This window comes from Pleurodeles waltl, chromosome 1_2 (genome assembly GCF_031143425.1).
Source record: "Pleurodeles waltl isolate 20211129_DDA chromosome 1_2, aPleWal1.hap1.20221129, whole genome shotgun sequence".
NCBI lineage: Eukaryota > Metazoa > Chordata > Amphibia > Caudata > Salamandridae > Pleurodeles > Pleurodeles waltl.
Window position 1 is genome coordinate 407028861 of NC_090437.1, and position 27928 is coordinate 407056788.

At 42.2% G+C, this 27928-nt stretch overlaps 1 protein-coding gene across 1 annotated transcript; it reads left to right on the top strand.

The window, feature by feature from the left end:
• Positions 1-16439: 16439 nt before the first annotated feature.
• Positions 16440-26019, top strand: LOC138295607 (relaxin-3-like). Its single transcript, XM_069234008.1, has 2 exons — positions 16440-17100; positions 25453-26019. Exons 1-2 carry the CDS (start codon positions 16842-16844, stop codon positions 25824-25826), a joined length of 633 nt encoding a protein of 210 aa, XP_069090109.1. The 5' UTR covers positions 16440-16841; the 3' UTR covers positions 25827-26019.
• The last annotated feature ends 1909 nt before the right edge of the window (positions 26020-27928 follow it).

The following is a 27928-nucleotide window of genomic DNA, read 5'->3' on the forward strand; positions in this document are numbered from 1 at the left end:
GTCTATAAATAAATACAGAGTTGTAACTCTAGATGCCTCTCACATAAATCACAAAACTTTCATTGACAATTCCCAAAGGAAGCTTACCCTGATTCAGGAGCTTATCAGTCATCACCAGCTGCCAGGAGAGAAGCTGAATCAGGAGCACAAGTCAGGCAGTTCTGCTGGAATTTATAGATGGGCCTCACCTGATTACGTAATCATCCCACCACGTGTACTATAATTAAGTCAGCATATGGCACTTCTGCTGAAGAGAGGAAATACAGTCAATTACTTGCAGGTCAATGTATGTGCTTCGCAGGATGTAAATAAAGGATATTTTTAAATGACTCCGTCATTTCTGGAATACTTCAATCAATCAATCAGTCAATCAATCAAACATTTGTAAAGTGCGCTACTCACCCGCTAGGGTCTCAAGTCGCTGAGAGGGGGGGAGGGAAGGACTGCTCGAATAACCTGGTCTTGAGACATTTCCTGAAGGTCAGGAGGTCCTGGGTCTGTCGAAGGAAGGCAGGGAGGGTGGGGAGGGTGTTCCAGGTCTTGGCGGTGAGGTGGGAGAAGGGTCTGCCGCCGGCTGTAGTTATACTAACCCTCTCTTGTTTTGTATTGCAACATTTATAAATTACCAAACCCAGATTCTTGAGTTAGCACCACAGGCTGGGATGATAATAATGACACTGGTAGCTCTACGCGATTTTTGAATGGCGAACATTGCAACTGCAGCTGCGTCAAGACCAGCAGCTAACCTTTGTCTGATTCCCTGGAAAGAGATCCTGTGTGCAGCGATGCAGGTAATCTGTCGCTTGACAACTGTTCCACATGTTTGTTGTGAGGTGAGTGGACTGAAAGGTACTCTGCTTCATAGCATTGTAAACCCACTTCAGCACTTTATGATGAGACACAGCCACTCTGGCAAAATAAGTTTAGCTGGAAATTTTGCGTTTTGGTCAGATGGTCTCCACAAACTGCAGAAAGCTCACTCCTTCCACTAAAGAAAAAAGAAGGAGTTGAAGTTCTAATATTTTAGCCAGCTTTCAGGTATAAAAACTGGCTTTTTCATGCTTCTGGTGGTACAGAGACTCCTTGGTAAATATAGCCTTAACAGTAAGCTGTTTTTATTGTGGTACCACTGCTACAAGCAACCTACTGGTACCTGCAGAAGGTAGGTTACTTGGATGCTTTGGGGTGGAAGTTCCTGTATCCTGCCTTTCCTTGTGCCAAGCAGAGGCTGCTGCAGATGAGGAATGTATATTATTGGGGTGACTTACAGGGCTGCTTGTATGATGCTGCTGGCATCCTCTTGTTCTTCCTTCTGACCTCTTTCTTCTGTCATTTCAGCTGCGAGTTCTCTCTCACTACCAACAACAATGTTTTTAAGGTGTGATTCCCACATGTCTGTGTGTGGTTTTTCAAATGGGACAGCTGGTCTCTGAAACTGAGACTGCGTAGCTTACCATGAATGACTTCATTGTGGCAAACGAAGCACACTGCACTGCTATCCTCATGCTAACTAACCATAAAGAAGTCCAAAACTGGGTGGAGAGTTTTCTAATTATACCAAAGCCAGATGAGCTGGAGGTAAAGCAAGGTGATTGTGTTGTTTGCATTTTTTAAGGGTGTCCTGCGACTGTGGTAGAGGAGGTGGTCATGGTGGCTGCAGATTTCTTGTGTCTGTAGTGTTCGTGTAACAACATGCCTTTGAGCATGTTGACTAGAGGTGATCTGTACATCCTCTTTGCCAGTCTTTGCCAACATTTTCTGACCCAGAAGCCCTTACAAACCTCAAACTTTGGATAAAAAGTCCTGGAATTTGTGGGGAATCATACATTTCCCACCGCTCAGTGTCCCCTCACTTGTCCCTATAAACATGCTTCCCAGTTTGTATGGCTGGGCCTAGTGCCTGTGACAGGAACTCATCAAATCTAGCATAATGGGAGTCCTTTGTTAGGACTCACATTGTTCCTGGTTAAAAACTGTTCCTGTTGCAGGCACTAGGCTCAGGAACGGATGAAATTAGGAACAATGGGAGTCATTTGCAAGAATTCGCATTTTCCCTCGTCTGATCCATCCCTGGTGCACAGCAGTAGGCTCACTCACACAAGTGAGGTAACGTTGCTATTGGGACACATTAGAGACCACTGGAGTAGTAGGAATTTTATGGATTCCTGCAAGGGAAATGTGTGATTTCAGGCAAAGTCGGAGATTTGAAGGAATTTGTGGGTAAGAAGGTTTCATGGGATCCACACATAGCACACCAACCTGGACTCCCTAGAGTGTCTAGTTTTCATAATTGTCTGGCTTTGGTAGGGTTCCCTTGGAGGTGGCAGAGTCATGGCTTAAATTCTGCAGCTACCCCAGGTTCATCGGCAGGAGTGTGAAAACACTGGTTGGTATGATTTATTTTGGATTCCTGACGATTCAAGATGTTATGGTCAGAAAATTTGTGATTTTAGATAAAGTTTGAGTTTTGCATGACATCATGGATATAACACCATGCATACAGGTCTCCCTAGACTCCCCTGGTTGCCTAGTTTTCAGAAATGTCTGGATTTGGAAGGTTTCCCTGGGTGGTGGCCAAGCCCAGTTAGTGCAGCTATTCAGCACAGTAAGTGGGACGATATTGGGATTTAGCCCCACCCGACTGGCCCATATGTAAAAACAATGGCCACAAGAATCAAAATTTCCTAATGCCTACCAAAGGGATGGAGATGCCTTAGTGTTCAGGGGAGTAGAAAGAATATTGAGGCTTTAGTAGTGGGGGTAGGGATGCAGCCTGATGTCAGGATAGGCAACATCTCACCGTTTTATAAAATATATTCCTGCCATCTAGAGGGCTTTCTGCTGTGCCATGCCCACTCCAATGGGACAACTTTGGGCTAACCATGTGCCTGCTCCTTGTGGGGTGAGGGCAGAAAGAATAGATTGCACCTTTTAGGTTGGGGTTATTGCCCAATACCATGGTGGGACCACCGCACAGTTTTCTTTTGCCCAGATGTAAAATGACTGGTGACTAGTGGGCTTTCTACCTCTCCCAGGGTGCATATTAGTGTCAACTGCAACTATTGGAACCAACTTCCTATCTGCTCCCCAGGGGTCAGAAATACTTTACTGCTCCTGCTTGCGTGGGGGTATGGCATTGGACACTGTGGGCCATCCCCACACTTATATGCATTTTGATGAAATGTTGAAATCCCTTATGTCTAGTGGGTTTTCTGCATCACAGGAGCCAATTGGGGGAAAGAAAGACAGACTGGTTTGCCCATTTTGGGGGGAAATATGGCCCAATGTCAGGGTGGGATGCCTGCACCCAATTGTGTTGCCCAAATGAAAATTTTCCAGTTTCTACTGGGCTTTATGCCCCCTTCTGGGGATGGCAGGCAAAGCCCTAATCGGCCTCCTTAAGGGCAGAAAGACTGTATTGCCCTCTCTGGGTATGACCATATGCCAGGGTAGGCTGCCCTACCACTTTGCTTTTGTTTGGTAAATACATCCCTGTCATGTCTAGGAGGCTTCGTCCCCTGGGAGGGCTGGGGGAGTTGGTGAGGAGGGTAGATGGGGGCAACCTTTTAATCTGCATTACATGGGAGCAGAAAGCCTGTTGTGGTGGAGGCATGGCCATATGCTCTGGTGGGCTACCCCCCACTGGCTTTCTGTCTTAACAGCGGCTGACTTGAAGCAAACACCCAATCTGCCTCCAAGAAGGGCAAGAAAGACTGTGCTGGCCCCCTTAGGGGTGGCAGCACGGATCTCTATGCATGGTGGACTACCCCATTCCTTCGCTTTTTTAAAGACTTTCCCTGTTGTATAGTGGACTTTTTACCCCTGGAGTGGGCGGGCAGATTGAGAATAAACAACCTAATTTGTCTTCCAGGGGTGCAGAAAGACTGTATTACCCCTCTTTGGGGTGAAGGCATGGCCCCACACCAGGTTGGCCTACCCCCATCCTTCATTTATTTTTCAGTAAGTACAATCCCAGGTGCCTGGTGGGCTTTTTACATACCTGGAAGGCATATTGGAGGCAAACCACCAACCTGCCTCGCAGAGGGGCACAAATACTGTAATGCCTCCTCTTGGGGTGAGGAATGCCCAATGCCTATTGGGCCAAAGCACATCTTTGTTTTTTAAATTCTTCTCCTGGTGCCTATTGGGTTTTCTGCCCCCAAGGAGGAGGAACATCAAGACTGTAACCCCCCACCTCTTTTTATTGTGGGGCATGGATCTATGCACTGTGGGCCACCCCACCACTTTATTTTATTTATGATTTTCCCTGCTGTTTAGTAGGCTTTCTGCTTCACCAGGAGCCAGTCTGGGGTATAAACCCCAAAACGGAGGGGCAGAAAGACTGTAATGTCCCCTTTTGGGGTAGATATGGCCCAATGCCTGGGGGGGGGTTATCCCACCCACTTTTTTCCCAACATACCCTGGTGTCAATGGGCTTTCTGTCCCCACTGGGAGCCAGATTGGGAGTAGAAACCTCCATCTTCCTCCAGGGGAGGCAGAACAATCGAAAATATTGGGGGCACAGTGAGCATACATGCCCCTGTCCAGGGAGCTTCTCCCCCTACAAATAAAATCCCTTGTGTCTAGTGGAAGCACCAGGTGATCACATCCCACTGTGACCATCTGGCTCTTTGCAGGGTAAGAGAGATATTGCTTGAAAGCTGAGTTTCTCAGCATTCTAGGGTTACCTACCTTTTTGAACAATTTCCTACCAGTGTGAAGAATAGGGCTGTTTTCAGTCCCCTCATCACTTGCAGGAAAGGGGGAAGCTGTTGCCTGGGTACCGATCTTACAAATTACATAATCAAATCCTTGACATAATTGCATCATTAGCAGGACTGTTACTACTCCGGCCCATGGCTGGAGAGTCTCCTAACCTAGAGGGCTATGAGGGGGAGGAAACTGGAGCAGCACATAACAGCTCCTTCTCTGATGCAGGCGATTTGACATGACTTCCACATTTAGAAAACCCAATTGTGAGCCTAATGGACATGGAGGTCACATCCATAGCATACAAGCGGTTAATTTTCCTTTAAAGTTAAATGGTTGTGGCTGTGAAGGTATTCCTGTTGTTATTTCCGACATCTCTCCTGTGCACCACCTCTTGCTCCTGTCTCATAGCTCGTCCTTGACTCTGCCACATGATTCTGAAGGTCTCTATCTTAACCAGTATGTTCAGGGGCCATGATCTGAGGGTTTCAAATTGAGCTTTTTAGGATTAAACCGAAATCTGGGAAGCCTAATTATATTACACATTTTGGACTCACAGATAGCCTAAACTATGTTGCCCTCAAATTAAACATATCTTGAGGTGAACAACATGTTACTACTAGAAACAGTAACATCCAAGAAAAATAAAACCTAAGAAACAGACATTTTAGCTAGCACCTAAGATTTGGAACTCATTACCGCCCCTAATCAGATCTCTAACCTCCTTTTAGGCCTTCAGAAAGGAGGAGATCCTTTCTGTTCCAACACTACTTCCTCTCTAAACATGACCTCTCTTCCCTGCATTGCCCATCAGACCACTGCTTATGACTGTGTTGTACTACTGTACCTAATTTCCCCAAACAGGGCTTTACATGGGATGAAAAAACTAGGTGTCTTTTAAGGGGTATGGCAAACCTGCTAAAGGGGCCTGGCCTCCACAACTAGGCTGTGGCCTAAATCAAAATGTGTCTTTACAAAAACCTCTCGTGTTTGTTTTAATGGCCTAAAGTGTTGCTCCAAGTTAAATAACTGAGGCCAAAAAAGCCACAAATAGAGGGTACACTGACTTGCTTCTTAGTTCACTAATAGCATTGTCATCAGGGTAGAGCAGGAATGTTGGTCATTGCATGCTTAAAAACTGTCACTTTTAATAAATGCCTCTCAATCTGTAGCTATAATGTGATACAGTAAGGTAAAACTCCACTCCGTGTTACACACATTTAATTTTGAAAACTGTTTATCAAATTAAAATATGTTGTTTCTTGCACAATTTACATTTACATTCTGACCCTGACCACAGCAGGTATCAGGTATATATCGTCCCAAGAGGGCACGAAAACATGCACACAGAAGGCAAGGGGGAATCCCAAAGGAAGTTTATCCAGCTCTGTAGTGCTTTAAATCCTGATATTTTTTAACATCTTTTGTAATTGCTATAAACAGCACGTATGTATCAGTATGCTTTGTGTTGAATGGAAGCCTCCATCTCATTGTCGAGTGTGCGGTGGGAGGCAAGACACTCTAAGCTTACCCATTCTCTCCTATCCCTCCCCCACCTGGATAAAAGTTTGAAAAAAGAGTGGGCAAATAGGGCATTTTTATGTAAATTTGAGAAGCAAGAAGGTTAATAAGGCAATTGTGAAGGGGTAGTTATGACATCAATAAAGAGATTTCATATGATAACAATGTAGGTCCCTGCTTATTCAATATAACCACAGAACATCATAAAAGACTTTGAGGTACTGAGTACCTCACAGCTTTTCATTTTTATTGGTATTCCTTTACAAATTAAATCTACTGAGGAAATTCGAGTTAATGTGATTTGCCGAACTGGACATAATGAGACAGCAAAGAATAAACATTAAAAGGCAGGTAGGGAAATCCTCATAATGCCCTGTGTATGCTTTTTAAAAATATATATATGTAGTTGTTGTGGTGCTTCGAGTTAAAAACTAACAGTTTAAACTCAAATACACACTGACATTCACGAGGTACAGTAAACTTAAGTAACTATAGTTCACACCATCACTATGCACTGCTTATGATCGCACATATTATATCACTCATGATATATTCTGTGACATCATTAATAATGTCACTGATAACATCTGAAAATACATTTATTAATGACATCACTGTACACAGGAAGTGCATGAGTTATAGCTTCTTCAGTTAATCATAACTGGTTAATTTCAGTGGATTTTTAGTTTAAAATGTTATGTTTTGACTGACAGATTTAAAAAATATATCTCTGCCTTCTCCTGAAAGCTGGGAAGAAGGTGATCTTAGAACATCTACTTTTCACTATTTTTGTGCCATTTTTAGAAAAAAAACACTTTCTTGCACAGCATGTGTTTGATTCTAGTTTAAAATAACAGCCTGGAATGGAGCATACACGAAGTCAAGGAAAACAAAACTTGAAAGAAGATTTTGGGCAGTTATCAGGTATGCAAGCTAAAAATCGAGCAAATGGATATGGCCAGTGCGATTTCGTGATTTCTGAGCATTTGATTTTCCTGACCAAGAGTAATTTAGGGTACAAGGCACTCATGCCAGTGCCAAATTGTTTGATGTCTGGTGCAGTACTATGAACTAATGTTGCTCTTGAAGCCCCTCTTTGCGAGTTTCTTAGGATGCTGTGGATGATTTATTTGTTTGTTAGTTGCAGTTTGACATAAAACACATATTTACTTCAAGACTAATGTCTGAAAACTTCAAACCTGGAGCAATTTCCATTAAAAAAGTAATTATGCTTGTGGAACGAACACAGCTTTATTGGGGTCGCCTGTATGATACGCTAGAATCAGAAATAGAAAAGCTATGGTTCCGTTTAAATTGTATGCACACTTCCAAAGGATGTCTGATTTGAAAAGGGACCATCAATGATTTCCTGAACGTTACGTTGTGCTATTTATTAGATTTTATCTGTTACGAGCAGGTATCACAGCTCTCAATCATACCATGTATGATCTGATCCAGGACATATATATGATAAAATGAAAATCACTGAAACGCATCAGGGCTGCCTTGCAGTATATCGGGTTTACTGGAAGTCCTGTTTGCTTATAGAAGATAAATATGCCTTTGCATTCGTTTAATTTGCAGACATATTGATCTACCCAGGTGGATTGTTTCGGTCCAGTGGCGCAATAGAAAATATTGGAACTATATCGGAACACACAATTAGTTTTCTTTTAGAACCCATTTTATAAACTATATATTCTGCGGCAACGAGTACGATGTGTCCATGAATACAAAATATTCTCAGCATGTGGTAACTCTTAGCTCAGAAAAAGCATCGCTTCGTCTATGCTTAGTGGTTACAAATAATCGGACGAGTGATCTATTTGTGGGGTTAGCACATGTAATGGGACATGAAAGACTCATTAAAAAGAAGGAAGGCAGACCAACGAGATTTACGGCGTTCTAGGACGACTACATGCCGCACAACAGCGGGGATCATAAACGCTAAAGGGTTTGGAAGGAAATGGATGCATATAAACTGTTTCATGACACCAGACTCTCACACAGATCTTTACAACTTCTCCCCCCCTCCATTTTTTCTCTTTGTACTATTCAGTTGTACGTGAATTTTAGATCTCACACTGTTGTTTTTATTCCACCAGATCACATATAGCTATGGACTCTTAATTGTATTGCTATTTTCAAAGCACTTATACATTTCTACACATATAAGACTGAAAAAGAATTCTAGTTTCTTGACAACAAGAAAATACAACATTGTGTGCTTTTAAAACACGGGTTGTTGATCTAGTTTTATGGGAGGCATCAGGTTTGGGATTATTATTACCCTTGGCCCATATATGTACTTACTGGAACACTGTGTGTTGGGGGGAGGGGGCTCCAGAGTTTCAGAGTTGTAACTTTAGTGTCAGGAGATGGATTTCCAGAAAGAGTGAAAAGAGTAGTAGGGGAAAATGTATTTAAGGTAGCTTAAAGGTAGTGTTAAGAAGGTGATGGAGGTGTTCCCCCGTTCTTTACATGGAACAGGTCAGTAATACATGAGTGAGTAGTAGGAGTGGTCAATTAATGACCAGTGGTTAGGGGAACATACATCAGGTTGTTCAGGTCTTATGTTGTCCCTCATTTTCTTGTTCATGGAAATACATGTCTTTCCTCATATATCGTGTGTAGGTAATGCTTTTCACCTTTTTAGACTGTTCTGTGGATTGTTTTAAATGCTTTGTCTTTCCATCTGTTTGTAGAAGGTAATTTGTAGTCTTGAAATGACTAGTACCCACTCTACTCATCAGTTCTTTCCTGAAGATAGCTGTCAATTGACTCCCTCTATCTGTGATGATGGTTTCTGGCAGACCATGTAAATGGAAGATGTGAATGATGACTACCTGGCAGTTTTACTGCAATGGGGAGGTTTTTTAGTGAAATTAAGTGTATGATCTTAGTGAAGTATCTTAAAACTAACAACAATGCGGTGTAACCATTCAATGGAGGTAATTCTATGATAAAGTCCATGGAGTTAATTTTCCTGAGCTTTATCAGAGTAAGAAGGTGTTGCAAAACCTACTTCTGGCATATGCAGGGGCTTGGCTTGAGCACATCACATTTATGAATCTATTTATTTATCAAACTTTCAAGAGTGGGCCACCAAATTTCTTGACTGATTAATTCCAATATCTTCCTCTGTAGCGGTTGTCCAACTGTAGGAGAATCGTGGCACAATTTAATCACTGTTATCTAACTTTCCATGCAAGGAAATAAGAGGGCTTCTCCTAGGTATAGTTATCTTTTCTGTGAAGCCCTCTTGATAGGTTTCCGAAGGATCAATTGTTCACTCTCAATATCCTGTTGGGTCTTTATGACTAGTTCTATGAAATTAAATGTAATTGAAGTGGACACTTCAAGGATACAGAGAGAAATGTTTGTTATTTTAAAATCATCAAACTGTCAAGAGAGTGCATCAGCTTTGCCATATCTATTTCCAGGCCTGTAGGTTACGATGTAGTCAAACCTGAAAACAATAAAGCCCATTGAACATGCCTGGTATTGGTACATTTCATGGAGGGAATATATAGTAGAATTGGATGAGCTGTTCACACTGTAGCCTTCTGATGTGTCTCTTCCAGATGTCTCCATTAAAAAGGGTTCTTTGATTGATAATAATTCCCTGTTATAAACCACATAATTATTTCTGAAAGTCAACAGGAAAAATAAGCTCCAGGATGCAAGATATTGGTCTCATAATCTTGCAGAGATAAAATTAGACCTATTGCAAACTGTTCTACTACAAGAGGAGGATCGGCATTGGTGCATCTTCAGTGCAACCCTAAGTGTTTGAAAGGCTTGCTCCTTTTCTACACCACAAAAAAATGGAAATCTTTTGTCAGGTGAATGATGGACTGGACAATGCTTGTGAAGTTTTGAATGACCTGTCAATAAATATTTGCAAACCAAATAAACATTTGTACTTCCTTGAAGGATGAAGGGGATGGCCATTCTAGGACTTCATTTACAAAGGAATGACTGATGTTGAAACCTTGCCCTAAATCAACATGAATCCTGAATCATGTTCAACATTGTTTTCTTAGTGTCTGAGGGCTCAGGGCAAAGAATCCTGAATCAATCTACATTAACTATGACTCAGCACTCTACCATGCACTGTGTTCTCACAAATGATGTGATTTGTGATGTCATAAGTGTAGTTATGACGCTATGATTCCAGATGATATAAGTGATGTAATCAGAAAAGGTATAAGCAGTGCACGGAGAAGGCGCAAGTTATAGTTAACGTGTGTATATGTATAAATAAATATACATATATATATATATGTATATATGTGTATATGTATAGATATATATATATATGAATATAAGTTTATATATATATATATATCCAACAAAATTCCCCTCACAGAGAAATGCGCTGTACGCCTTAATTCAGAGCTGAAAGAGGCACTTGATTCGCCACTCAAAATTCAGAAAACCAGTGTTCTTTCCTGGCGCGTTTCGGCTGTTAGCAAAAGCCTTATTCATAGGTATATGGTTCTCAAGTTTAAAAATAATTATGTGGTAAAACCAACCACCCATTTTATTCTGTCTCCTTAAAGCCATAGCGTCACTTTGTAATCTTATCATCAATCACGCATTAAAATTGAGTGCACATAATTAACTTTACTTGCGCAGTGTTTGTTCTTCATTGTTTATTTTTTATCCCATATTTTTAAAGTCCACTGTTCATATCATTATTTTTGCCATGCTATTGCCACTTATCCATTCTCAAAGATATACTGCGGTGTTTCCTTACCAGTGTCATTATCATATTTTTCGAGTGCACAATAGACGCATTTAATGAGGCAAAAATGAAAGGAAATGTTGCAGCGTGTTGGCGAAATGAAAAAAATGTAAGTCACTGTTTGCAAAAAGAAAATAATGAACACGTCTATATCCCGCATATCCTGATGAGCCATCTGTGCTGGGAGGGAGGGGAGGAGTGGTCACTCACACCTGAAAGGGGTGTGCCTGCCCTCATGCAATGTAATCTCCAACCCCCTGGTGTGTGGCTGGGGCCTGGCCTGGACAAGGAAGGATCTTACAAACACTTGAGACTTTATTTTAAAGTTTGCCAACTTCAAAGGCAGAAAGGGATATAAGTACTGGACCCAAAACCCCAGACTTTAGATTACTTCAAGGATTCAAGAGGAACCTCTGCCTGGAGAAGGGTTGAAGAGCTGAGGGGAAGTGCTGCCTTGGCCTGTGACTGTGCTGTGTTGTGCTATCCTGCTGTTGCCGCTTCTGCCTGTGCAAGGGGACAGAGACTGGACTTTGTTGCATTCCTGTTGAGAAGTGACTCAAAGGGCTTGGAATAGTGCTTTCCTCCTTTTTTGAAGCCTCAGGGACAGCAAAGGCTTCACCAACCAGACCTGAGTCTGCTTGCTGTGGACCCTAGCTTGCCAGAGTGCCATTCCAGTTCCTGGACCCCTGGAAGTGAATTCCTGGAGAAAAACAGTATAACGATGCCGGACGAAGCAAAGGACGCAGCTGCCCGGAACTGAGACGCAGCTTGCCCCAAGGCCGTGAACCTAGCTGAGTGTGACAAATCAGAAGACCTTGTAAGCTGATGCTGCTTCCCTGGAACCGCGACGCCGCCTGCCCCGAGACTGAGAACCTCATAGGAGTCTGACTACCCTGTAGGCATCACGTTGCTGCAGTCGCTGACCCCGCCTGACTTCAATGACACTGGAGTGTCGTAAGTCCAACGTCTGTGACAATCCTATGCCATCACAGCACCTGAGGCCATGTGACGTAATTGCGACCCCTTGAGGTTGCCCCGCACCATTGTGACTCCGCTGGACTTCGCATCTGCCGGAACTAAGGGATCGACTTTGCATCTGACGCTGCTTCACTTCCACCGCCCTGCAGTGAAGACCAGACACCGCTGCGCGATGCCTCTGTCCTTCGACCCCATGGCACTGGAACCGATGCCACCTCGGACCTAGCGACGCCGATCTCCCCAACTCCGTGCACTGACCTGTTTTCTACTTGTTTCTTAAGGTACTGTACCTGGGGGGGGGGGTCGAACTACTCTGTAAACGGCACCATTGGTGTCGCATTGTAAGAAACAAGTCCCTCACGACATCACATAATACCAACTTTCAGTATTTGTGCCTCAAGGCACAGTTTTCATGCTTTAAGTGCTAAATTCGTTTTTTTAACTCTATATTGTGGATTTTTATCGCTTTTGGTCTTGTTTATTTAGATAAAATTGTTACCTGTGTTGTGTCATTTTGTAGTGTATCACTGTATTACTGTGTGTGTTTGTACAAATACTTAGCACATTGTCTCTGAGTTAAGCCTGCCTGCTTGTGCCAAGCTACCAAGGTGGTGAGCAGGGGTTAACTGTGTGTGATTCTCCTTTACCCTGACTAGAGTGAGGGTCCTTGCTTGGACAGGGGGTAACCTGACTGCCAACCAAAGACCCCATTTCTAACAGCAAGTATTCCGTAGTCGTTTTATCTGTGGTCTATTTCCAAAAACATGACAACATTTTAAACAGAAAGTTTCAACTTTCCATTCTCAGTTGTGATGGAGAAGATAGATCTCGACACCACACATATAAATAGGCATTGGCAAAACCAATAGCTTTGGCATACCTCGAAAGATATACTGCAGAAATCATGAGTTTGAATAATATGAAGGCTATGGAAATGGCACAACACGATTTTTGACCAAGAAATACTTGAATTTGCTGCAAGAAGACTTAATTAGTTGATGTATATGAATGTGCTGTACCTCTTTATTATAGTAGTTTACAGTATAGCCAATATTGTTCATAATTCAGGTACTGAGAGGTCTGAAAAAAAGAAATTAAAAATATCTCCACTTTTCATCATATCTTCAGGCTACAATGAAAAATTGTTGCATGATTTGCACCACTCTACAGCCCGGAATGTACCAAAAAAATACATATTGTTTGTATGGGTGCACAAAAAGACCAAAGAGGTACATTTGCCTGAACAACCTAATGCTGTTTTAAAAAAAAAAAAAATCTCCAGCACAGAGGTGCACATACACCCTGGCAGTGAAATGGGTAAAACATGTATATAGGGTCTCTATTCTACAATATTACATATGAGGCATGAGTAAAATCATGTACATGAAAAGTAGGTGATTAGACAGAACGTTTCCAAGGTGAACCAACAGAATGCTAGGATGGTACATATTTGAAAATAAACGAGTTCCTTTTAAGGCCATGAGCATGGTTTTTTTAAATTATAAAAAAGATACTTTTTATAATGCTGTTTTGCTATTTAATGATCTATGCTGGTTAATCCTTCCATTTATATTAGGACTTGTGTCATCAAAGTCACAACTCACTTCTTCTCAAATAAAAAGATATATGGTAAGAAGAATCAAATAAATTATGAAGTGCACGGGGAGTTTTAAATACAGTGCTCACATCAACACCATATATAGGCGACAGAAAAGCAAAAAGGACATGCAGTCCTAAATAAAGGCATGATGCAGATATAGACGTTGACAGTAACGTAGATAAGTAAGTGTTCCAAGCTATCTCCCTATAACAAACCACCACCTTCCTCTGTGTTTCCTATCACTGTGGGATCATTTTAACCCCGCACTACTACGGTAAAGCATAACCAAATGCAGGCCGCCCCAATGCAACCCATGTCACCACATCAGGTCTTGCTGGAACATCACTCCACCTCTTACAATACCTTAGCCATCCTGGGAAATCCCAGCCTGGCTTTTATAGTCCCAAAGTTTGAGGCACCAGCAAAGATAAGAAGCCAGTCAGAGCAGAGAAGGGATACTGTAGCTGTTTTGTTGTAAGGACCACAGACATTCTGCGTTGTGTTGTAGACCAGCTGTGTTTGCCTACCCATTTGATAGCCCAATTTAGCTAGAACAAGTCCTGAGAATTCTAAAGTAAAGTCATGCACAAATATAACATCATTTCAGGTTTCTGAAAATCACGCTCAGAGACAATTTATTAACAGGAGTGTGAGTACTAGTTAATGAAAGGCAGAGTCAATTGTGGCCCTCTAAGAGTGGAAATTATAACACTAAGCAATTTTATTCTTCACAAATTGGGTTATGCTGCCCCTTGTTTTTTTTAAGAAACGCAAACAATTGTTTATCACTAACAATACTTAGTAGTTTAGGTACTAAAATTTTGACGCCATGTTTAGTTCACAAGTGTGATGCAAATCAACACAAAATCTTTTTTTGCAATTTACTTTCAAGTGCAAAACTTGTTTTGTGCTTCAAATTCACTTGAAAGTAGTGCTAAGCAGTGCCTAGAGCTGCTTTGCATTACTTAGTGCTAAGGGGGCATTCCATCGGTGGTGCCTGGGCATTCCCATGCAACTGCCTATTGTCTCTGGAGCAAAACCCTATCTACTAAAAAAAAAAAATAGAAAAGGTTTTGCATCAAAAACAATGCCTTTTTAAAATAGGCACTTTCAAGGAGAAATGATTTTAGTTCTCCTTTCTTTTCTAACTTTGATGTGCTGCACCGTACAGCACACAAAGTAGGAAAGGTTTTGATTTTACTGTAAGTATAATATTTTGTACTAGAAGGGTACCAATCCAATACAAAACCTACTCTAGACTCCCGCAGACACCTTTACACTATGAGCTCTGTCCTTCTAATGCAATGCAGCACTGCATTTTAGCTCCTGCGATGTGTAAGAAGTTGGTAGTAGACCCCTCAGTGTCCTATGATATTGGCATTTATATAGACAGGGGCGTAGCTTGGTCAATAAGATTTTGGGGGGGGGGGTTTGAGCTTCAAATTTCCCAACTATATTATGTTAAAATACATGCCACAATGAGGGCGCTTGAGAAGGGCTTAAGGTCCAGTGAAAAAAGAAAGGAATGCTGATTGGTAGGGATACTAAGTGAGAGAAACCACGATATTTTGTAAAATAACCAATATTTTTGAAGACTTTCAAAACCGGGAGACGGAGATAGTTTGTGTGTGTTTGTCAATGTGTATGTTAAAGGTTGTGGTGAAATCCGACAGACACCTCAGTATCCCCAACTGAAAGCACTTGTACCCAATACATTTATAGAGGGGTGAAACACCCCAAATACCCCCTGAGCCCCTGTTTATAGCACTTTCTTAGCACTTACGAAGCTCAAACACGTTTTACTCTTTTTTTTAGGATGTTTGACATAAATTCTATGTACCTGTTTTAAAGTAGCCTGTGTGGGAATAATGTGTGCTATGAGGTGCATGAGGTTTGGAGACTGCTTCAATTACGTTGCTGTAAATGTGAGGCTGTGCTTTACCATGGTGTATAACAAAGCTGTCTGGGCGACACAGGCGTCCTTTTGCGTACACTTACTATAATTGCCTTTGTAAGTAAAGGATATGTGGGATCCACCCAGAAGAAGTGAGTGAGAAAATGAAGAACTACCACGCACACCAGAGTAAATAACTAATGAAAAATGTGGCATATGCGTTTCTAGCGTTCATCAGCATATTCTTGACATGTTGAAATAATTACCTGTTTCTGCAACCATATAACTAACCATATAACTAACCAATGGCGCATGTGCGATTCCAGTTATCAGTACGGATCTGTGTGGGAACTGTGGTCAGTGATTACTGTTACTTTCTAATCTCAATCACCGAATTCCCTGATTTATATTAAAAGCATCGTTTCCTCCAGAGAGGAGCCTAAGATTCCGGATTAGTGGGCCAGGCTGGCTGTCCTTATGTGATTGCCAGGGGAAGTTTAATTTCTACCCATGAGACTGCAAATCTATTAAAAACAGACTTCTTTGTAGCAGACATAGAGTTGTCCCTCGACGTATTATTTGAATGGGCGTCGCATCTATTTACTAACGAAAATAATGTATACAACTGGCTAGATGTACATGAAAGGCATAAAATATCCTGTAGGGACACCGGGCCAGAGGATGGTATCGTGGAAGGCGCTGTGCGTCACTGGCACTCTCATGAGGAAGGAACGCTCATGATAGACAGAGCTTTTGAAACAACTTCAAAAAATATGAATTGCTGCAAATATAGCAGGTGGGACAGAAGGAGTGGGCTGCGGAAGAAGGGGGACTGGGTAAGCTAGTGACAGAGCTGTTCATATGTGGAAACTTGGGGGTTAAATCACTGCAAGGGGGCGATGAGTCAGAGCAGCGGACCACTGATATACATAAAAGGATTCGGTCAGAGAAGAGAGAGCCAAAGACAGGCGGATAGCAGGTGACAAGGGACTAGCTCAGGCGCAGGGACAACCGTGCTGCACAGCCGCCTCCACTCCAACTGTCAAAGTTGCGCCTGCACGAGCGAGCGAGCTCCTTCCACCTCCGTCAGGTGGAGGGGATCGCAGACCGCCGGCTGCTCCACAGCACTAACGCAGCACAGGAGCGAAAGTCAGGCAAGAAGAAGCGCGTCTCGCGCAGTTTCGGCACCTGCAGCCTCGAGCGCCAGGCTGGAACGGTTAAAACATTAGCCAATTGGCGCACGGGGCGTGGCGGCAGTGCAGCCAATGAGAAGTTGTCTCGTGCGTTTGAAGGGATAGATAAGCCCGCCTCCAGGCCGGGGCAGCAAGGTGTTAGGAGGGAAAGGCTGCTTGCGGTGTAGCAGTTCAGGCACGCTGGAAAGTTGTACGATGCTGAAGCTAACTCTGTGGCACTTGATGTGTGTGGGGCTTCTCATGGCTGACTTCCCTGCGGATTTAAATGCCCAGGGTGCTGGTGGGCGGCCCGGGGCAAGCGCTAGCGACTTCGGGGTGAGGCTGTGTGGTCGCGAGTTCATCCGAGCTGTGATCTTCACCTGTGGAGGGTCCCGCTGGAAGAGGCTGTCCCTGGACGTGGACTCTTCACAGAGCACCAGGGAGCAGCTGCAGCAGAGTGCTCGCAGGAGCGTAGGTGAGTATCTGTAACCCGTAACACATGCACGTGCCTGACAGCTAGGACATTCGACTCTGGATGTCTAATTCAGACCTTTTGTGTTCTATAGGATTATGTTACTACCGACCACTGTATTTACTGTATTGCAAAACTGAAGTTGCTTCTGGGTGTTTAATAACAGTATTATTAAAAAACTTCTCATAACTCACCATACTAACCACGAAAATGTGAATTGATGAGTTGGTATTTTCAGGACATGATTCTGTGGGTTAATGAGAGTGCATTATTGTAATTTTGATTTTACACTGCGATTGCTACACCATATTTTGTCCCTTCATATTACATAAAAACAGGTGGTAATTATAAGTCTCTCAAAACAGATCCAATCTCTCTCTCATCCTCTCCTTCGTTTAATCTTTATCACACTGTCTCTTATTTCGTTGCTCTCTTTTCTGTTCTATCTCTAAGTTGTTCATCCCCTTTCTCTCTCATGATGTCACTCAGCAATCCTCACTCTTGATACATGAGTTGGGCTACTAAATAATAAATAAACAAGCATAAGTGTGGGATAAAAAAACTGATGATAGAAACATACACCAGGTGCCTATGTCCACCCCTTCCCCCAAAAGTATAAGAAAGAAGAGTTGTCAGTGTTCTAGGAAGTGACAGACTTACATTGTACATAGTACTAATCAACCTTTAGAAGTAAAGGGGCTACACAGGACAGGGGTGTATGGTGCTATTGAATGTATTGTGGCGGAGTCCTTGTAAATGTACCATAGTTATGCTTTGAATTATGTGTGTGTGTTCCCAATGAGAGTAATGTACTGTCTACTGCTCAAAAGTGCCTTATGCATTGAAAATCGGTTCAATAAAAGTAATTCTGGCTTCTAAAAATGGCAGGCACCACCCACTTGGATACATAAGAAGGTTCTAAAGAGAATTGCCAGTTCTATCCCATTGAAAGTATTGTTGTCGGTGCTTATTTTGAGCCAGTGGTTGAAGGTGGAACCCACCAGCACTCATTTTTAGGTACTGGCACTTATTTTTCCACAACAGACTTTGATCCAAAGCAAGAGAGAGAAAACACAAAAAGGGAGAGAAAAAGGAGGAAGAGTAAAACAGAAAGACAGTGACAAAGGGAGAAACTGGAAGAAAAAGAATGTGAAAGAGTGAGAAAAAGAGACAGGGACTTTCTGGTGGCGGTTGAGAGAGGCATGAGGTGGAATCACGACTACGAAGCCTTAATATTTGCCACCCCGACCTTTGATGGCGCTGACTGCAGGCTTCTGAGAAATCTTTGGAAATCTGTGCTTATTGTTTTACAAGTTAAGCCCCGATTACAGTTATACTAAGTAGAACCGGTACAGCCCAGTGCAAGTATTATAATTCTGCAGAAATGTATGACTTTTGTGCCAATCAACTTGTCTGTCGCGTTGAACTGTCAAAAAAGTTTTGCAGGGGCAAGCTTGCGCTGCCCCACTGCAAGGCTTGTAGCTCTGCTGAAGAGCGCTCATCTAGCCATGTTGAGGCATCACAGTTGTGCAGGAAAACGCAGGTCCTGATGCGATGCTTGTGTTGTCTTAACAGTAACTGCTCCTATTGTGCCATTGAACGAACCAACAATATTAGCAGTTCTCTTTAGAAGTGCGAGTCCCACCCAATTTAATGATGCATTACCATTGTGCCAGTTAGTTCTAGTGCACTGATTTTGAGAAATTCCTATACTGTCGCTTTGCAAGTACAGCAAATCTGAGGAGAAGTTGGGACCAGCACCAGTTTAACTATTCAAGGTCTGCTGAGCAAACGTCTGAATTGTGCCAGAACTGTTCTGTAAAAGTGTTGCAGTGCTGTAGCTCTGCTCAGAAGTGGAGGCACCGTCCCACTGCACTTGCCCTACTGACTTGAACTGCCAGGACTGTTCATTTGCATTCATCACAATTGTGAAAAGTTCTGCAACTGCCCCGGTGCTGATAAGTGCAGGTCCCGGCTTGGTGAAGTTTTGCCGTTCTGCAGACACAATTAGTATCTTCACGTCATAAGCACTGCAGTTCAGTGAGAAGTGTCCCATTGAGTGTTTTGCAGCGCTGCTGAAAAGAGCACGCACTGTCCCAATGAAATTGTAACAGATCGGCTGAAAACATATCCTTTGAATGCATTACAGTTATTTTGCAAATACCGCAATACATTCAATTGGGATTGTATTTACAGCATGAGGCATGTTTTGTATGGACCTAATTAGCATGAAATGGGAGCATCTTTACGAGCAGAACTTCAGATGGCTGCATATTTCTCGACCGAGAATTACGTCAGATTCAATATGTTTCTAATTCGTTTACGCTCTGATATTTGATAGATCTGGAAGGAGAAATTACCTTGGCCTCATTCGCAGCATTTGTTCAAATCTATCTTCTCAGCGCAACTGTTACAAACGTAATAACAGTTTTTGCAACAACATAACCCCTCAGCATTAGACATTCCCCAACATCCGTGTAAAGCCCTAAAATTACTCCCTTCCAGTATCGCGCCCGTACACAAGACATATCAACATGTTTAATGTCAAAACTTGAAACATTCATACGGAAGATGTTTTTGAAAGAAAACAATTTAGAAAGCATCAGGTTGCGAAATATATTCTCTCTCTTTCTCTCTCTGGGCTTTCCCTTGAATGCCTGCAAGTGAAGCGTCCTTGTATGTAGGTTTAAAGGGCAACATAATGTAAGTCAAAACATTCTGGAGGCCAAAATATCTTGTTCCAGGAGTCGAGTGATCGGGAGACACCGTTCTCTGGTATTAATAACACGTATTTGGACTTCGTTGAAATACGGAGACAGTGGTTAGGTTCCAGGATACTGCATATGCCTTTCTATGCAGCCGGAGGAGCACCAGAAGCCAGGGTGTGGTGTGTGTGTGTGTATGGTGTAAAGCAGTTTACGCCTTGCTCAGCGGTATAATGTTGCATTCACTGTTTGTTTGTTTCTGTTTTCTTGTAAATACGGAAACTCATTCCACTCCCGTTAGTGTTATTGCCCATTTCCAGTCTGGGAATGGTACTTTCACTTTGAAACAGATTCCAATTCTGGCACTTAGTGAATCTATATATGCAGAGCTGGAGGTCTGCTCTGCCTTACACACCCATGTCTGCATTTGCAGTTGGTCAAAAAGGTTCATAGAAAGACATCTGTGTTATGAATATTCAGGAGGGAGAATTTCCATGAATCCTACCAAACTCTTCATGTAAGAGCCACTGCACCTCTTAAAAATATAAACTCGCTATGACTCACATATTCTAGAATGAGACAGTGCCCATCAAAGCCAAAGTGAGCCCTCAGCTGGAACAAAGACCTCAGCCACAACACCCAATGTGTTGGGTTTTGAAAGCCACTCCAGAGTAGCTAGCCCAATTAACTACTTTTGTCTCCAGAAGGCTCAAAAAACAGTCTTATCGGTGAGAAAATTTCATTTCATCAACGCCCATTCAAAAAGTCTCCATTGAGAATCTATGCCTACCATAATATTCTCCAAGATCAAATAACCTAGCTTTCAAAAGCAGTGCCATTTCCCATCGAAATACTGTTACTAGATACTCTTTCGATCATGGTAAAGTAGTGACTATGACATAGCGGTCATTGGAAATAAATGTTTTTTCTGCTTTTGCAAAGAAGAGAGAACCTCTGACAACACGATGAGTGGATACGTTCGGCATGTTTAATAAGCACAAAAAGCATAAACATATGCAGATGTGTTCTCTGCATTCCTCTGACTGCTGCATAAAGAAAAGGTATGACAAGCTGCAAAACATGCTTTGAAATAATCCCTTTATGTTCATTCCAGGCTGTACTGTCTTCTTTCTATGTTTATTCCACACTGTCCTGTCACCTATCGAAAGTGATGCCTTCACTCAGCCTACTCATGTCTGTATACACACCTGTTTCCAGGAAGCACCCTTCCTCCCAAGTCTAACGCTGCGAACCATACAGGTAGCGAGGTAGTAATTACTGGATGTATGACATTACAACGAATGCCTTTACCATGCATGGTTTTACCACACATGCCGTTATCTAAGATGTATCCTTTACCACACAATGCCTTTACGGTGCATTGCCTTTACCACCCAAGTCTTTAGCAAACAAATGCCTTTACAACACATGCCTTTACAATAAAATGATAAGTGTACATCAGGTAAGTGAAATTATCTATCTATCTATCTATCTATCTATCTATCTATCTATCTATCTATCTATCTATCTATCTATCTATCTATCTACTGAAAAAACAGACAAAACTACAGAGATTCAGCAGTTATAGTTATCTCAAGTATAACGTCCCCATAAGCTTTGTTGTTTTTCAGTGAATTTCTAAGGTTTTCTACATTTTATTTTCTAACTATAACGTACATGTAACCTTTGTTTTTTTTCCAGTGAATTTCTATGTTTTTTTAAAACTATTTCCTAACTATCTATAACATCCCTGTAACTTGAGTGTGTGAGTGGTTGTGTGGATGTGTAAGTGGGTGTGTGACTGTGGTGGTTGTTTGAGTGTGTGTGTGTGACTGGCTGTGTGGGTCTGTGAATGGGTGTGGTAGTGGCTGTGTGGGTATGTGAGTAGGTGTGTGTGATTTTGTGGGTCTATGAGTGGGTGTGTGAGTGACTGTATGGGTGTGTGAGTGGTTGTGTGAGCTGTTGTGTGGGTCTGTGAGTGAGTGCAAGAGTAGTTTTGTGGGTCTGTGAGTGGGTCTATGAGTGGGTGTATGGGTGTGTGCATGTATGTTGTTTTGTGGGTCTGTGAGTGCCTGTATGGGTGTGTGAGCGGTTTTGTGGATGTGTGAGTGGCTGTATGGGTGTGTGAGTGGGTGTGTAAGCGGTTGTGTGGGTGTGTAACTGGTTGTGTGAGTGGGAGTGTGGGTCTGTAAGTGCATCTATGTGCTTTTTAAATTACACGTATCCACCTGAATTCACCCAAACCAGGGAGGTTCTGAGAGGATAAGGATGGGTCAATGGATCCTCATGGGCTAAAAAAAACTGTTTGGGCAACTTCTTGCTCATGAGTGGTGCCTCACAGACTCCTACAGCAATCCCATGGGATCAGAGTGCCTTTACACTGACCACTTCTATCACTTTTAAAAACATTTTTCCGACTCGGAACTGAGTCCCGATGAAGAAAATGACGGCCACAACTTTCCTTTCAGGTTGGGGCCAGCTAATCACAGCATTGCTGTTGGTGCGTGGATCTGCAAATCTGCCTTGATCTGAAGCACATCTGCATTTTTAGATATACATACATTTTTAACTTTATAAACTACCAAACTCCTGAACAGCCTTACACCAAATTATAAAAAAACACTCTTTCTGGACCAAGATTTTGCTTTCTGTCAAATTTGGTGTAATTCATTCAGTGGTTCAGACTGTAGTCATGTCTTAGATCCCTATGAAAAATTGCATGGGGAAATGTGTTTGGGACCCCTCCCCCCTTTTCTCAGCCCGTTTGATGGTTCGCCCAGAAAGTTTACAGACAGCAGCTGAAATGGCTGGCAAACTAATTTTGAAGATTTCCTATGGAAACTTAGTCCTAGCTATTGGCACCCACCAGTAGGTAGTATATATGTAGGAATGTATGTATATATATATATATATATATATATATATATATATATATATATATATATATATATATATATTCCCTTATCAATCCTTACCCACCCCTAATACCCCTACCATACAAATACCCTAAGCCCTAAAATACCCGTACCACCCAAATACTCTTAGCCACCCTAAAAATACCCTTACCACCAACACCCTCACTGACGCCTAAACCTATGAATACCCTTACCACCCAAATACCCTTACCCACCCTAAACCCTAAAAATACCCTTACCACCCAGTGCCCTCACCCACCCCTAAATCTTAGAAATACCCTTACCATGCAATACCCTCACCAATCCCTAAACCCTAAAAATACCGTTACCATCTAATACCCTCACCCCCAAACTCTAAAAATGCCCTTGCCACCTAATGCTCCTATCCACCTCTAAACCCTAAAAATACCTTTACCACCCAATACTCTTACCCACCCTGAAACCGTAAAATTACATTTTCCACCCAATACCCTTGCCCACACCTCAGCCCTAAAATCACCCTTTCCACCTAATATTCTTGCCTGCCCCAAACCCAAAAAATATCCTTACAACTAAATACCCTTACCCACCCCTAAACTCTAAAAATACCCTTACCACTCCATACCTTTAAATCACTTGTAGCACTAAGGCCCTGATTTATACTTTTTGGGGCAAAACTGCACCAACTCAGTTTTGCACCAAAAAGTTTAGCACCGGCTTGCCCCATTTCTGTGCACCAGCCGGGCACCATATTTATGGAATGGTGCAAGCCGGTGCAAAGCGTAGGCTAGCGGCAAAAATATGACTTTAATCAGGTGGGGCTGGTGGTATGGAAGAAGGGGTTTTTGCACCCAAAAATGACGTTAAGCAGGTTAGAGTAAATAAAAATGACTCTAACCTGCCTAGAGTCATTTTTTGACGCAAAACCATCCATACCACACGACTCCTGTCTTTGAAAAGACAGGAGTCATGCCCACCACCCCAATGGCCAGCACAAGGGACCAGGGTCCCCTGGGCATGGCCATTGCACCCAGTGCCATGTAGGGGGGCCTATTTCAGGGCCCCCAATGGCACTTTAAAAAATAAAATAAAATACTTACCTGTACTTACCTGGGATGGGATCCCCATCCTACGCTGTCCCTCTGGTGCGGGTGGGGGAGTCCCTGGGGTCTGGAGAGGGCACCTTTGGGCTTATTCCATGGTGTTCCACCATGGAAATAGGCCCACAGGTCCCCTAACGCCTGCCCTGACCCAGGTGTTAAAAAATGGGGCAAAGCAAGCTTTGCCCCATTTTTTGACCCCTCTTCCCTTCCGTGCACCATTTTTGCACAGCAGTATACCATAGACCATAGAGTCATTTTTTTGCACGGGAACGCCTACCTTGCATCTCATTAAGGCAAGCTAGGTTTCCACTTCCAAAAAATGACTTTAGCTTCATAAATTTGGTGCTAGGCGGGTCTAGCGCCAAAGTATAAATATGAAGTTAGTTTTGCACTGAATAAGTATAAAAAAATGACGCTAATTCGGTGCAAACAGAGTATAAATATGCCCCTAAATACCCTTACCCATCCCCAAACCCTAAAGACGCACTTACCCTAATAAATATATAGACTTAGCCACATAGGTATATGCTTACCATTTCGCCAGAAAGGCATGAATGGTAAAGAGATATACATAGTAAAGGTAATGCGTGGTATTGGATGCATGGTAAAGGCAATGCGTGGTATTGGGTGCATGGTAAAGGTAATGCGTGTTATTGGGTGCATGGTAAAGGCATTGCGCGGTAAAGACTGCATTGTAAAGTATGTTTCCCATTGTTACTGTCCTCTTTCTCTGCTGCCTAGTAGCTGTCATATGCTTAAGTCCCACATTGCATAGAGCTCATGTAGATATCTAGCAAGGGTTGGGTGGAGCAAGTTCTTTGCAGCTGGGCACCGGTTCTTTGTAACTTCCAATCATTGCTAGTGAAACAAACAATAGTGTTTCTTAAATTTCAAAGAAGTTATATTTAAATAAAAGTTATCAACAACCCTGGTAGTGGATTCTTCCAACTGTTCTTCTTTTCGCGACTGCTTCACTGCATTCCATAAGGACATGCCCATTTGTCAGATCTCCTTAAAGAAACATGTTGGTTTACCCTAATAACTAATCCACTCAGAATGTATAACAGAGCTATGCAATAAATCTTTCCAATTGGGCCTAATTAAACCAAATCTTTTCTAGGTTCTGTACTGTTTTATCTCATAGTCTTTGTAGATCCTGAAGACAGCATCTCATTTAGTCACACCCTCTTTATCTCTGTAAATGGCTTTTGAGTGCAAAGCAGTTGACTCAAAGTCAATGGGTTTGTGGGTGATCTCTTTTTCAATGGATTCTAGCATAAGACCCAACGACTTCAGTCTTAATGTAGAATAGTGATTATTTATAAGTTCAGTAGTCCCTGTCGCGCGGCCTTGACCTTTTATAATTTTAAGTGGCTCAATATACAGTATTCACAATGGATCCTTGTTTGGCTATGGGGGTGGAAGTGTGGTGCACTGCCAATTGCATTTGTTCTCAGGAAGTGCAAGCTCAGGTCTTGCTGTGATAGGCCCTGTACCATCTTGGGGAACTCCCATCCTCACACTGTTTCTGAGCCATTAAAACCACAATTTAGTATGTTCTTTGAAAAGCCTAAACTGTCAATATTTAATAATGCATAATATAGCACGCAGTACCTTGTCTCCTTTTGATTCACATGTTTCTCCTTCATGTAGATTCTGTTCAGGCGACTTCCAACAAAGACTTGGATAACTTGAAGCTACAGTCCTACTTGGGTTCTGACCTGGAGCAGCATCAGCTACCAAACACAAATATGCCTTTTGGCCGACAGCCTACAAAGGATTTATTTAACGCGTATGATGATTATAATGAGTACGTCCCTGTGTCTGATGACTTCAATGAGTACATCAGGCAGGTGGAAGAAGCTGCCCAGAAACCAAGAAGTGGAGCGGGAGCCAACCCTCAAGAAGCGTCCAACAGATTTCCTTGGATAAATTACCCCAGGAGAAAACGGGACTATTCTATGGGGGTGGCTGGCATGTGTTGCAAATGGGGCTGTACCAAAGCGGAGATTAGTACGCTATGCTGAAAATATAATCACAATAATTATACCTCTGCATTTTATTCATTCCACAGCATACCCCATAAAGTGGACTTAATCTCCTTGCCAATGAAGACCTGGTCAAGTTCTAACGATAGCTTGAAGATGAAGTATTCGTTTTATTAATCAGTATGTGTATATTTAATGCAGGTCCAGATTGGGCTGGTAGTTCGTCATTGAGTTTCTGTCAATAAACATTGTTTTCGTGGCTGTAAACTTGTTTTGATTTTCGTGAGTCTAGGCGCAAATTTTTTGCATCCCCCAGATTCGACAGGGTTATTAAATAGTCGGTTCTCTGTGTCATTCTTTTGGAGGGGCACGCTTTCATGAACACATACTTGTGAGTAACTTAAAGTGAAGCTCAATCAAACGTGTTAGCCCAAAAGCCAATTTTAGTAACCTTAAAAATGAATTTGTCGAGCTACCTTGGTATACAGATGGTAATGAGGACGCTGGCTAAGTTAGTGGCTGTTCAGGGAACTGTAGAGAAGAAATTGACATTGTTTTGATAGGACATGGATACATTATTGCGCCTTGCAACATTAACAGAGGATCACATATCTTTTAAAATATTAAGTGGGATGAAAAGGAATATTGATTAATTAAATGATTTGATTCTGACAATCAACGTGCAGGCTGTGTCAAGTATTTCCAAGTGAATGATGCTGGATTTTTATACGTTCAATAATGAGCAGCGGGGAGCTTTCTGCATGCAAAGAATAGAAGCAAGGTGCTGAGATCTAATTAATGAACCAAAATACTCTGCATTGAGGCCTTTGGCTCTGTAGGACTCTGTCCTGAAGGATCTCATAGCAAATCCGTGTACGTGCTCGACATCAGTATCCCTCACTTTCATCTTGTCCATTGTCCAGAAATCGCTGGTGAAGTACGGTATGTCATCATTAACATTGAGAACTGCAACAAGAAAAATATTAATATTAAGTTATAAGAATATAAAATGCAGTGTGCTTGCTCAGGCACATAAGCAACTACCAAATATTAACAACCAGCTATTATGAGTCCCCGATATATCTGAATAGTGAGCAACAAATAGAATGGTAAACTTAAAAAGTAAAGCTGGGCACGAAAAGCAGCCTTTGCAGATTTTGTTAGACGAGCTTCCTTAATGCACGTATTGTGCACATGGAGCCAGAAAACCCGACAACTGCAAGATGTGTTTAAAGACGTTCTCCACCCATTTTTTAACAAACAAACGGAAAATGGTGCATTTTATTTCAACACATTGTTCATTGGCTACTTAAATGGCACACCTTGGTTGCACATGGGCTCTGTAGGGTTCATGTGGGCAATTATCTTGAAAAAATATTTTTCCATTTTTAAAATGGCTTATGGCCATACGTTTTCTTAAAGTACCTATGAAATATCTGGAAATGTGAAGTAACAGTCACTAGACTTATATATCCTCATTGCAGCAGATGATGTGTAGTTGAATATAATAGCCAGTTACTACGTATGCTTTATTTTTTACGTCATTGCAAGACCTATCCTACATCTTATTTGGTAATTATGAGGTAAAACGTTTGTGTAATACTTCAATCACCATATGCCATGGTCAGTGGTTCATTGCTACCTGACTGACACAATCTCTGCTGTCTCTGCCCTTGGAGAGTGGAAAGAGGGCATTTCTTTGTGCTCTCCACACTTCATACACAATGTCAGCCTCTCAAAAATGAAACTCGACAAGACCTGAGTCGACCATTGACCCTGTGCAGTGTTTCATTTGTAAAAATAAATAAGTGCCAGGACCCACATTTGTTCTTAGGAGGCTGCCTGTCAGGGTCAAGAAAAATCACTAATTCAACTTCAGTCCCTAAAATGAATTAAATTCTTGCTCAGAATACCGAGCACATTCTACTCTAGTAGAATGTTCCCAATGACCCTTCTCCCGTCTTCCAGAACTCTAAAGGAATATAAGGGCATTGGGAGCAAAGCGGGTTGAGAAAATAAGAAGAGACCGCCAACAGAATTGTCTGCTTCCTCCTCGTAGCCTTCTTCACTGTTCTCTCTCTCACACTCTCTCTCTCGTCTCCTACCTTTCTTATTTGCTAGGCTTTTGCATTTTCTGGCTC

What these genes read in the sequence shown, in the direction of transcription:
- LOC138295607 (XM_069234008.1), top strand. Translation starts at nt 16,842, where the DNA reads ATGCTGAAGCTAACTCTGTGGCACTTGATGTGTGTGGGGCTTCTCATG. An exon ending in GAGTGCTCGCAGGAGCGTAG is followed by an intron (nt 17,101 to 25,452) that starts GTGAGTATCTGT and finishes TCCTTCATGTAG; the next exon opens with ATTCTGTTCAGGCGACTTCC.